At 34.3% G+C, this 13401-nt stretch overlaps 1 protein-coding gene across 1 annotated transcript in view; it reads right to left on the bottom strand.

Annotated features, from left to right (window-relative positions):
* Positions 1–13401, bottom strand: part of LIFR (LIF receptor subunit alpha) — a 90775-nt gene that overhangs the window by 17485 nt on the left and 59889 nt on the right. The window contains exons 10-12 of the mRNA XM_044664282.1: positions 4323–4468; positions 3037–3199; positions 1925–1995 (exon numbers count right to left, since the gene is read on the bottom strand). Of these exons, the coding sequence (XP_044520217.1) occupies positions 1925–1995; positions 3037–3199; positions 4323–4468 (380 nt within the window). The remainder of the gene's footprint in view (positions 1–1924; positions 1996–3036; positions 3200–4322; positions 4469–13401) is intronic.

The following is a 13401-nucleotide window of genomic DNA, read 5'->3' as shown; positions in this document are numbered from 1 at the left end:
AGGTATTGACACAATATATGACAATCTGTTATGGTAAAGACTGGTGAATATGAATTATTAAAATATAAGTGTGAGATTTAGTAAGTAGGAGGAATTCATCGAATTATAGTCTCCAAATTTTGAAATTATGGGAAATTTAAAATGGATCCAGAAAAAAACTGCTGAGAATTCTTTAAGAAATATGCATAAATATATATTTTAATCTGGGAAGAAAAGACAGCTAAACTATAGCTATTCTAACTTAAAATATATAAACAAGTACACCAAACTTTTTCATCTCAGTTGAAAATAGATTTGGAGGAAGTAAGCTTAAATTATAAATGGATAGGGCAGCTGGGTAGCTCAGTGGAGTGAGAGTCAGGCCTAGAGACAGGAGGTCCTAGGTTCAAACCCGGCCTCAGCCACTTCCCAGCTATGTGACCCTGGGCAAGTCACTTGATCCCCATTGCCTACCCTTACCACTCTTCCACCTATGAGACAATACACCGAAGTACAAGGGTTTAAAAAAATTATAAATGGATAAATTTTTTTTGAAGTTTTGAGAAAATTCAATTATAAAAGTTTAGCAACATATGGCAAGGTACTGAAGCAGCAAACAAATTCTTTTCCCTAGAAATATTTAATGAGAACAGACTATATTTCTAGATTTGCAAATGACTTTATTAATGTAATAGCTATATTTTAGATAAGTTTTATGTAAATAATTTTATGGACATTTTAAAGACAAAAATTCACTATTTATAAGAATTCTGTACTGAATTATCTTTCAAAGAGAATGATTACTTATTTGTTTAACAAATAAGTTGTATTTCATTAAAATGGCATATATTGATATATAATATTGTAACAGAAAAATAGAGAACTAATCTTTAAGAGATTAAAACAATGAAATCTAAAGAGATTATGGCTTTTCCTCACAATATTGAAAAACAGTTTACACAAATAAAACAACAAAAACCAAAACAATCTTAGCCCTTACTACATGTGTCAAAATAGAAGGCATTAGTTTTTTATTATTAGACACTAATTTGGTTCTCTACCTGAATCTTCCACTGAAGCTCAGCTTGACTCCCTTCAAAGTCCAGGGTTTATGAAGGCAGATATTCTGGTAGAACATAAGCTCTGGTAGGTTCTAACAAGCCAGAAAGTTTTCAGGTGTGGGCCAAGCAATGGACTATATATTAGCGCTTTGAGAACTACCTTAGTTAAATTAAATTAACTTTTTGGCCAGAGTATTAAATTTTTTAGGCATCACAAATTGTCAAAGATCACCAATGAGATTAGAGGAATAATAACTTGTTTCAATGGACACAATGACAAATCCTTGAAATAATACTGATATTTGTTGTTTAGTATTTTTAGTCATGCCTGATTCTTTGCAACCCCATTTGGGATTTTCCTGGCAAAGACACTAGAGTGACTTGCCATTTTTCCTCCAGCTCATTTGAGAGATGAGGAAACTGAGGCCAACTTAAGTGACTTGGGGTCTCACAACTAGTAAGTGTCTGAGGCTAGATTTGAACTCAGGAAGGTGAGTCTTCCTGACTTTAGTCTCTACTCTATCCACTATGCCACTTAGCTGCCCAATGGAATACTGATATAAATAATAAATAAATGAATCATTTCACAACTGTTACTGTTACTGTCATTTAAGTACGATGTCGCCTGAAATGAGGGAAATTGAAAACATAACATTCCAGCCCTATGACTTTTAAATGGGAGAAAATGAAAATTAAGATAGATTCTCCTGAAAAAGAATATGACAAACCATCAAGAGATGTGTTTTTTTTCTTGTAAGATATAATAGAGCCACAATATGTTAAAGTAATATGTGGCAGAAAACTGTAGCAGATGGTATCTAAATTATGTGATTTATTAGAATTAAAAGTTATTTGAGTATTCAAGAAAAAACATGAATAATTACCTTCCAGTAAATTATTACACTTTTCCCATCAGCACTCCACTCTCTCCAGATATCTGGTCCTTTTGAAGGAACTAAAAAAGATATTGTTAAGTTAGCATTTGAAAATCTTAATCTCATTTCATTTGATAAAACTGTTAATGAGTACTGTGCTAAGGGTAATAAATTGGAATTCTTAATAATAAAATAAATTCCTGGGAGACCAGGGATAGTGGTTAGGATATGAGGCTAAAAGAAAAAAACTCAACTCCAAGAAATCTTAAAGTAAAAATACAATAGGTCAAGGTGATGGCAAGAAATATATCTATATCTATCTATATATACAAATATAAAAGCAAAATAGATAATTTTTTCTTCATTTTCATTATTTCTTTCTTGGACCTGGTGAGAATTAAATAAGAAAGTCCTCATTCTCCTTAGGGTCCCTTGTACAAGATCTATGTTTCTGCAGGCATGATTATTTTTTGTACCTGACTACATTGCTAAGCTATCTATTCCTTATTTGAGGAGACAAAACCTCAATTAAAGTTTGTTTTACAATATGATTTCTTATGTTACAAATCCTACTTGTTCACATATTAGAGATAGAGTTCCTATTATTGGATAAATTTTGAGATTAGTGCATTTGTGTGTATGTATTTAAATATATATTACATAATTCCTAAATCACTTAATAAGCATTTATCAAAATCTACTTCTGTGGCAGGCAATGTCGAAAAAATAAATAAATAAAAGACTCACTGCCCTCAAGTGGCTTACAGTAGACTGATGGGGAAGATAAAATAAAAGAAACAAGGAATCAGTAAAGGCCTCATGTATAAGGTGGAGGTCACCTTCACAACATCTCTAATATATACCTTCCTTTTTTTCCACTCACACAACCATCTCCTTCAAGCAGACTCTTATTACCTTAGACTTGGTACAACTGCAATAGCCTTCAAACTGATCTCCCTGCCTTACCTTCAGGCTTTGTTTAGCTTTTAAACTCTGTGTAAAATCTTTAAAACTCAAATCATAGGTTTTTCTCTTGAATCTCAATCCTAGATCTCAAATAAGAATTTTTAAAGATAGTTAATTTTAAGATTAAGCCTTGAATAATTATTCAAAGAACTTACTTCCTTCCATGGTCAAGTACTGTTTTTCATTACTCCATTTGCTCCATTTCCAAAACTTCTCGGAAGAACAACGAATGCGAAAGGTATACATAGTATATGGTACCAATTTATCCACAGGAACATCATAACTAGAAGTTTCTAATCCTTTAACAGTGATATTCCGCTGTTAAAAATTAATGGAATTTTAAAAATAAACATAGTTTTTTAAATTTTATGCTATATCAGACCCCATAAATTGTATGAGTTCAAAGATAAAACCAAACAACTCAACCACTTTTTTCTAACCCTTACATAGAGAAACTCATTTATATGAGTTAGAATTAAATCAGGGGAAGAGGTTCTATTTCACCAATAAGCAAACATTCATTTTTTAAGTACCCAATGTGCAAGGCTGGGGAAAGAAAGGCAAAAAAATTTTAAAGTCCCTGTCCAGAATGACGAGGATGCCGTTGTCCCTGTTCTCAAAGACCTGTGCACCTGGAAACCTAATACTTCACATATTCATGTTAGAATTCAGTTCAAAAGCAAATTCATGAACATTATTTCATTTAGAATTTTAGACTGTCAAGCTGGTAAGGACACACTAGAGATTGAGTCCAATTCACTCAATTTAAATAAGAGAAATTTAGGCTCAGAGAACTGTATTCTGTAAGCTCCATCCACAAACTGAAATAGGATCTCAGTAAGTACTATTTTGAAATAAATAAGCAAAATTGGAAGGAATATACATATATACATATATATATATATATACATACACACACACACTCTCACACACATATAGACATATACGTGTATATAATGTGCCCTAAAATTATTTCTGAGATTAATTTGAAATAAATTTCTATGTATAGCACTGAGTCAATCTGAATTTTTCTAAAGGAAAATTATTTTAAAATTCAAGTATTTATACTTATTCAGATGGACCCTAGTCCCTTTCCTATTTAGAAATTTTGATTATCAGCCTTTCTCCCTTCTGCTACTCATAAGCTCACTAACCACTGTCAAGAGGTACAAGGGAAAGACTCACTTGTTAATACAATGGCTTACTCATTGATTTCAATTTACGGACAGGTTTTTTAAATCTTAAAACAGTAATTTATTTGCCACACTCTCTAATACTATTATTGTGCTTTAAAATATCAATTATAATATTGTACAAAAAATAAGGCTCTTTGTAAATGTACTAAAAATACCTTCAAAGTTTCATGCCAATTTAATTTTGCTTGAAAAAAAGTATTTCATTAAAAGAACTATTAAGTTTACAGGAAAAAAAACATACTTACCAATTCTTGCCCTGAATGAGCTGAATTAATTTCAATTTCACATAAGAGATTAATGTTTGCAAAGTTGCCAGATAAGTGCCAATCAAGAAAAATGGCAGTTGAATTAATATCCTTCACAATGAGTTTTGAAGGAGTATGAGGATAAACTGCAAATGGAAATTAGAAAAGTTATTTTGTAATAATTTAAAAAGAAAAAGCAAGTAGCAACACTACATTTTCTAGGATGACAACATAATATATAATAAAATATCATTATTATTAATAATCACTAATATTCTAATTTGCAGTCACAGAAATGTGGAATTCATTTCTTCTACCTTTTATTACCACAGAGGACAAGAGTGCCCTTTGTTGCTAACACTATTATAAACAAATATTTATTATTTAATGTACCAGGATTATTAGTTGCTGAGAATATTCAAAATTAAAATATGGGATAGGTATTTAATGGTTCCGGGTTAAGATGGCGGCAGAGTAAAAAGCAGCTGCTTAGCCTCTCCTAACCCATACATATAGGACTCATCAAGAGGACATAAAAACAAATCCAGACAAACAAAGGGACCCCACAACAGGACGCAGCATTGAAGGTATGTGTGATCGGGGCATTTCCATGCTATAAGGAGGTGAAATAGCTCTCACTAAAACGCGAGCTGAGCAACCCCCTGTCCCCCCACACTACCTACTGGGCCAAAGCCAGCTCACAAGAGTTAAAGCAGGTTTGGGGCATCCATTAAGTCCTTGGCAGCTACCTGGGATCACCACGACCTGCTCCTGAGAGCAGCAAGACTTAAGACCTCAAGAGGCTAAAGAACACATGGACTTTGACCACAGACATTGAGCACAGGCACGGACACAGGTGCAGATGCAGATCCTGAGCGCAGGCACAGACCTTGGGTGGGGACACAGTGCAGAGGGGTGCATGACTGTGGAAGCAGCTCCCTGAGACTATTAAAAGAGCTTCGGGCAGAGGAACAAGCAAGGGGACCACCAGGTGGCTTGACCCTGAGAACAACTACACCTGAGACCTCAGGGGCCTAAAGAGCATAGAGAGACCTTGCATGTGAGGATAAAGCTGAAAGGGTGCTGGGCTAACAATGGCAAGCCAGACACAAGAACCCCAGAAGAGAAAGATCAAGAAGAAATCTTTAACACTCGACAACAAATCCAGACAACAGAGCAAACAGCAGAGGAGAACAAACAAGTAACCATATCCAAACCTTCCCCCAAAAATGAAATATGGCCACAAGCTCTTGAAGAGTTCAAATCTGAGATTATGAGAATGATAATGGAAGGGATGTGGCAAGAAAATAATAGTTTAAAAGGCAGAATTTCACAATTGGAAAGTGAGGCTTAGAAATCAAATGAATTGATAAGCAAATTGAAGGCCAGAAATGACCAGCTGGAAGCCTTGATGAACCAAACAAACCAGATTGAAAAGGAAAAGATTATAGCTGAAAGCCAGTCTCTAAACGCTAGAATTGGGCAAGTCAAAAAAGATGCGCCCAAATCAAAAGAATTGATGAGCAAATTGGAGACCAAAATCAAATGGCTGGAAAACAAGATAGACCAAATCAAAAAGGAAAATCAAAAGATTATAGCAGAAAACCAGTCTCTAAAGACAAAAATTGGGCAAATAGAACCCAATGATCTCTCAAGACAGCAAGAACAAATAATGCAAAGTCAAAAGACTGATAAAATAGAAGGAAACATGAAATATCTCACTGAGAAATAGACAAATCAAGAAAACAGGTCTAGAAGAGACAATTTGAGAATCACTGGTCTTCCTGAAAAAGCAGAAATTAATAGAAATTTGGACTCCATACTAAAAGAAATTACTTGGCAAAACTGCCCTGAAGTTCAACAAGAGGGCAATATAGACATTGAAAGGATCCATAGATCACCCTCTACACTAGACCCTGAAAAGACAAATCCCAGGAATATAATAGCCAAATTCAAGAGCTTCCAAGTAAAAGAAAAAAATTTTACAAGAAGCCAGAAAGAGAAAATTCAGATATCAAAGAGCACCAATGAGGATCATACAGGATCTGGCAGCCTCCACACTACAAGACCTCAAGGCTTGGAATATGATATTCAGAAAGGCAAGAGAACTGGGTCTACAACCAAGGATCACCTACACATCAAAACTGACTATATACTTCCAGGGGAAATTATGGGCATTCAACAAGATAGAAGATTTTCAAGTATTTCCACAGAAAAGACCAGGACTAAATGGAAAGTTCAATATCCAACCAAAAAAACCCAACAGAAACATGAAAAGATAAATAAGAAACAGTGGGGAAAGAAAGAAAACTCTTATTTTTAAATTTGCCTCTTTAAGGGCTTCAATAAGATCTAATTATTCGTATTCCTATATGGAGAAATGTTATGTTTAATTCTCTGTAGTGACCTCTATTCACTATTATAGTATCCACTATTATAGTAATTAGAAGAATTATTCACAGGGAGAGATTGGAGTACTAAATGATCTAAGATGATATGGTGGTGGGTGGGAAAGAAGGGGGTGAATGGCACCAAGAGAAACTTGAATCAATAAGAAAAATAGGATATTCTATTATTCACAAAGAGGTCATGGGAAGGAGAGGGGATGAATATTATTATAAGAAGGAGAGAAAGAGAACATTAAGAGGTAATATTTAAACCTTATTCTCAGTGGAATTAACCCTGAGAGGGAAGAGTAGCTCTATCCATGGGGATATAGAACTCTATCTAACTCTACTGAGAAAGTAAGAAGGGATAAACCAAGGGGAGCAGAGGAGTGGGGAGGTCAAAAAAGGGAGGGGAGGAGAAAGGGGAGGGAATTCATTAGGCATTAAAAATAAAAAGAGGGGAATAATATAATGGAGGAGGTAGAAAGGGCAGTAAATCAAGGGAGGGGACAAGGGTTATTGGTTTAAAACAATCCACTGGTTTAAAAGGAAATAGCCTAAGAAGAAAGGGTAGAACTAGGAGAGGATACTAAAATGTTGGCGAATACACAACTGATAATTATAACTCTGAATGTGAATGGGATGAACTCACGCACAAAACAGAAGAAAATAGCAGAGTGGATTAGAAACAAAAATCCCACCATATACTGTCTACAAGAAACACATATGAGGTGCATGGACTTACACAGTTTTAAGGTAAAGGGTTGGAGCAAAATATTTTGGGCTGCGAATGAGAAAAAGGAAGGAAGGAGTGGCTATTGTGATTTCTGACAATGCCAAAGTAAAAATAGATATGATTAAAAAAGACAGGGAAGGTCATTACATCCTGATTAAAGGCAGTATAAACAATGAGGAAATAACACTGCTCAATATGTATGCACTAAATGGCATAGCATCCAAATTCCTAAAGGAGAAGTAGGCAGAGCTCAAGAAGGAAATAGATAGTAAAAGCATACTAGTGGGAGACCTAAATATTATTCTTTCAGATCTAGATAAATCAAACCAAAAAATAAATAAGAAAGAGGTAAGAGAGGTGAATGAAGTCCTAGAAAAATTAGTTTTAATAGATATGTGGAGAAAAACAAATAGGGACAAAAAGGAATACAACTTCTTTTCAGCTGCACATGGTACATTCACAAAGACTGATCATGTAATAGGGCATAAAAACATTGCAAACAAATGCAAAAGAGCAGAAATAATAAATGTAACCTTCTCAGATCATAATGCAATAAAAATAATAATTAGTAAGGGATCCTGGACAGGCAAATCAAAAACTAATTAGAAATTAAAAAATATGATTCTCCAAAACAAGTCAGTTAAAGAAGAAATCATAGAAACAATCAACAATTTCATTGAAGTGAATGACAATGATCAGACATCCTACCAAACTCTGTGGGATGTAGCTAAGGCAGTACTCAGGGGGAAATTTATATCCTTGAGTACATATATTAACAAATAGGGAGGGCAGAGATTAATGAATTGGGCATGCAACTTAAAAAACTAGAAAGCGAGCAAATTAAAAATTCCCAGATGAAAACTAAATTAGAAATACTAAACATCAAGGGAGAAATTAGTAAATTAGAAAGTAAAAGAGCTATGTAGTATACTACTGAATTAATAAATAAGACTAGAAGCTGGTATTTTGAAAAAACAGATAAAATAGAAAAAGTACTGGTCAATTTAATAAAAAAAAGGAAAGAAGAAAACCAAATTAACAGCATCAAAGATGAAAAGGGAGACTTCACCTCTAATGAAGAGGAAATTAAGGCAATCATTAAAAACTATTTTGCCCAATTACATGGCAATAAATATAGCAATCTAGGTGATATGGATGAATATTTACAAAAATATAAATTGCCTAGATTAACAGCAGAAGAAATAGAATGCCTAAACAATCCCATATCAGAAAAAGAAATTGAACAAGCCATCAAAGAACTCCCTAACAAAAAATCGCCAGGGCCTGATAGATTCACAAGTGAATTCTATCAAACATTCAAAGAACAACTAATCCCAATACTATACAAATTATTTGATATAATAAGCAAAGAAGGAGTCCTACCAAATTCCTTTTATGACACAAATATGGTACTGATTCCAAAGCCAGGGAGATCAAAAACAGAGAAAGAAAACTACAGACCAATCTCCCTAATGAACATAGATGCAAAAATCTTAATTAGAATACTAGCAAAGAGACTCCAGCAAGTGATTAAGAGGATTATACACCATGATCAGGTGGAATTTATACCAGGAATGCAAGGATGGTTCAACATTAGGAAAACCATCCACATAATTGACCATATCAACAATCTAACAAACAAAAATCACATGATTATCTCATTAAATGCTGAAAAAGCCTTTGACAAAATACAGCACCCATTCCTATTGAAAACACTGTTAAGTATAGGAATAGAAGGACCTTTCCTAAAAATAATAAACAGTATATATCTAAAACCATCAACAAGCATCATATGCAATGGGGATAAATTAGAAGCCTTCCCAGTAAGATCAGACGTGAAACAAGGATGCCCATTATCACCTCTATTATTTAACATTGTACTAGAAACACTAGCAATAGCAAATAGAGGAAATAAAAGAAATTGAAGGCATTAAAATAGGCAATGAGGGAAACTAAGCTATCACTCTTTGCAGATGATATGATGGTATACTTAAAAAGTCCTAGAGAATGAACTTAAGAGTTAGTAGAAATAATCAACAACTTTAGCAAAGTTGCAGGATACAAAATAAATGCACATAAATCATCAGCATTTCTATTTTTTCCAATACATCACAGCAGCAAGAGGTAGAAAGAGAAACATCATTTAAAATCACCCTAGACAATATAAAATACTTAGGAATCTATCTACCAAAACAAACACAGGAATTATATAAACACAACTACAAAACATTTTCAAACATTTAAAACTAGATCAAAACAATTGGAAAAACATTGATTGCTCATGGGTAGGACAAGTTAACATAATAAAAATGACCATTCTACCCAAATTAATTTATTTATTTAGTGCCATACCTATCAAACTACCAAAAAACTGCTTTACTGAATTAGAAAAAACTATAACAAAGTTCATTTCGAAGAACAAAAGATCAAGAATATCAAGGGAAATAATGAAAATAATGTGAAGGAAGGGGGCCTAGCAGTACTATACTATAAAGCCGCAGTCATCAAAACAATATGGTACTGGCTAAGAGACAGAAAGGAGGATCAGTGGAATAGACTTGAGGTTAGTGATGTCAGCAAGACAGTGTATGATAAACCCAAAGAGCCCAACTTTTGGGACAAAAATCCATTATTTGACAAAAACTGCTGGGAAATTTGGAAAACAATATGGGAGAGATTAGGTTTAGATCAACATCTCACACTCTACACCAAGATAAATTCAGAATGGGTGAATGACCTGAATATAAAGAGGGAAACTAAAAATAAATTAAGTGAGCACAAAATAGTATACTTCTCAGATCTTTGGGAAAGGAAAGATTTTAAAACCAAGCAAGAGTTAGAGAAAATTACAAAATGTTAAATAAATGATTTTGATTATACTAAATTAAAAAGCTTTTGTACAAACAAAAACAATGCAACCAAAATCAGAAGGGAAAAAACAAATTGGGAAAAAAATCTTTATAACAAAAAACTCTGACAGGGGTCTAATTACTCAAATATACAAGGAGTTAAATCAATTGTATAAAAAAATCAAGCCATTCCCCAATTGATAAATGGGCAAGGGACATGAACAGGCAATTTTCAGATAAAGAAATCAAAACTATCAATAAGCACATGAGAAAGTGTTCTAAATCTCTAATAGAGAAATGCAAATCAAAACAACGCTGGGGTATCACCTAACACCTAGCAGATTGGCTAAAATGATAATAGGGGAGAGTAATGAATGTTGGAGGGGATGTGGCCAAATTGGGACATTAATGCTTTCATGGTGGAGTTGTGAACTGATCCAACCATTCTGGCTGGCAATTTGGAACTATGCTCAAAGGGCTATAAAAGAATGCCTGCCCTTTGATCCAGCCATACCATTGTTGGGTTTGTACCCCAAAGAGATCATTAATAAACAGACTTGTAGGAAAATATTTATAGCTGCGCTTTTTGTGGTGGCAAAAAACTGGAAAACGAGGGTTATGTCCTTCAATTGGGGAATGATTGAACAAATTGTGGTATATGCTGGTGATGGAATACTATTGTGCTCAAAGGAATAATAAACTGGAGGAGTTCCATGTGAACTGGAAAGACCTCAAGGAATTGATGCAGAGTGAAAGGAGCAGAGCCAGAAGAACATTGTACACAGAGACCAATACACTGTGGTAAAACAGAATGTAATGGACTTCTGTACTAGCAGCAATGCAATGATCCATAACAATTCTGAGGGACTTATGGAAGAGAACGCTACCCACATTCAGAAGAAGAACTACAGAGAAGAAACACAGAAGAAAAGCAACTGCTTGAACACATGTGTGTTGAGATGGACATGTTTGGGGATGTAGACTGGAAACTACCACACCAATGGAACTATCAACAATTTGGAAATAAGTCTTGATCAATGACACATGTTAAAACTGGTGGAAATGTGCATCGGATTGGGGGTGAGGGATAGGTCGGGGGGTGAAGGGGAAAGTAAGAACATGAATCATATAACCATGATAACTTTTCTAAAAAATAAAAATTATTTAAAAAAAAGTAAAAGTGGGGCAGCTGGGTAGCTCAGTGGAGTGAGAGCCAGGCCTAGAGACAGGAGGTCCTAGGTTCAAACCCAGCCTCAGCCACTTCCCGGCTGTGTGACCCTGGGCAAGTCACTTGACCCCCATTGCCCACCCTTACCACTCTTCTACCTATGAGACAATACACCGAAGTATTGTTAAAAAAAAAAAAAAGTAAAAGTAAAACATGGATCCTGCCCTCAAGAGAATCAATCTCTCTTTGTGAAATACTGGGTGTGTATCTATCTATCTACACCACAATCCAAGGAAATCTATACTAAGTAATGCAATGAGTTCAGAGAAAAGTGTTCACTGAGAGTTAGGATGGTCATGGAAAATTTCACAGAAAAAGCAGGTCTTCAAGGACAGGATTTAAGTGGGAAGACCACAGATAGCATGAGCAAAAGCTAAAAGGTAAAAATGTGAATAGTTCTTCTGGGGAATAACAGGTAGAACCATTTGGTCAGGATAAAGAGTTCACATAAGGAAATAGTGGGAGGTAGGAAGAAAAACAGATAGATATAAGCACATATTTATATTTATACATTCTTAGTGTCTTTGCCTTAATATGGGTCTCCTGATCTCTATGGGATACAGGGTTGTTGCAAGGGAATGAATTAGGAGCTAAAATAGACTAAATGTAACCCATTTTCATAAACAATATCTATTTTCCAATAAGCCCTGGCTAAATGCAAAGAATGATTTGGGGTCATTAAGACATCATGAAATGACTTTGAAAAGAGATAAAAATTAAGTTTTCTGTCATTGTTGACAAATAAGTCAATTACTTAATTAGAAGATATCTGTGAAATATTCAGTCTTTAAGAACTTAGTTTTAAAAAAAAAAAACCAACCCTTACCTTCCATCTTGGAATCAATACTGGGTATTGGTTCCAAGGCAGAAGAGTGATAAGGGCTAGGCAATAGTTAACTCCTACAAGTTAGGCAAGGGGCACATAGCTAGGAAATGCCTGAGGTTAAATTTGAACCTAGGACCTGGTATCTGGTCCTGGTTCTCAATCACTGAGCCACCCAACTGCCCCCAAGAACTTAGTTTTAATGAAAATTAAGTGAAAGGCAGATAAAGATAGTAGGGATAGTTTCTACTTGGGAACAAATTTATTTTTTCTCCTAATCTCAGGACAATTCTAACCTTCCTATTGGTTTTGGATCTTTCCTAATGGTATAAGTGAGGATGGGGGTGTTAAGAATGGGAATAATTATTTATTAATCTGTGCTAAGCACTTTACAAGTATTACCTCATTTGATCAAGGATAACTTGTGTATCAACAAAACAGGCCTGTTTATTTGAACTCTTCCACAAGAGTTTTGCAGAAAAATATCAATGTGAATATTCAAGTATTCAAGAAAAATGACTGAGGGCAAGTCTCTTAAAGATTTACACACGAAACAGTATTTTCTCTGTCAAATAATACAGGGAACTCTGAAAAGAGATCCCATGAAAGGGTCTGATAGGATAGCAATAGATCGGCTCATAAAATTACACTCCATGACTACTAAAATACGAAATGACTAGGCCATTCATTTCTGAATTATGAAAAATTTAGGAAATATTACATTTGGGAACAGAGTTAAAAAATAATACTTTTGTCAAAATAAAAAAAGAGCAACAACAGCAAAAAATGAGTATAATATTTTGTTACTTTGGGCTACAATGATTTATAGGCTTGATATATAAATTCCAGATATGATAAGCATTAAATATATTTTTCTCTAATGAAGTAGCTCCACACAATGTTGGACACAAAGATGTCAAGTAATTCACTATTCAATTAACTTGCAATTTTCACAGCTATAATTCTCACAAAATGTTTAAGCAATGTTACAAAAGAACATGATCAGTATAAAGGTCATTCCCAAACCAACTTTTGGTTGCTCTAAAAATAATGATG

The sequence above is a fragment of the Gracilinanus agilis genome, chromosome 1, assembly GCF_016433145.1.
Source record: "Gracilinanus agilis isolate LMUSP501 chromosome 1, AgileGrace, whole genome shotgun sequence".
Lineage (NCBI taxonomy): Eukaryota > Metazoa > Chordata > Mammalia > Didelphimorphia > Didelphidae > Gracilinanus > Gracilinanus agilis.
This window is presented reverse-complemented; position numbering and strand designations above follow the sequence as displayed.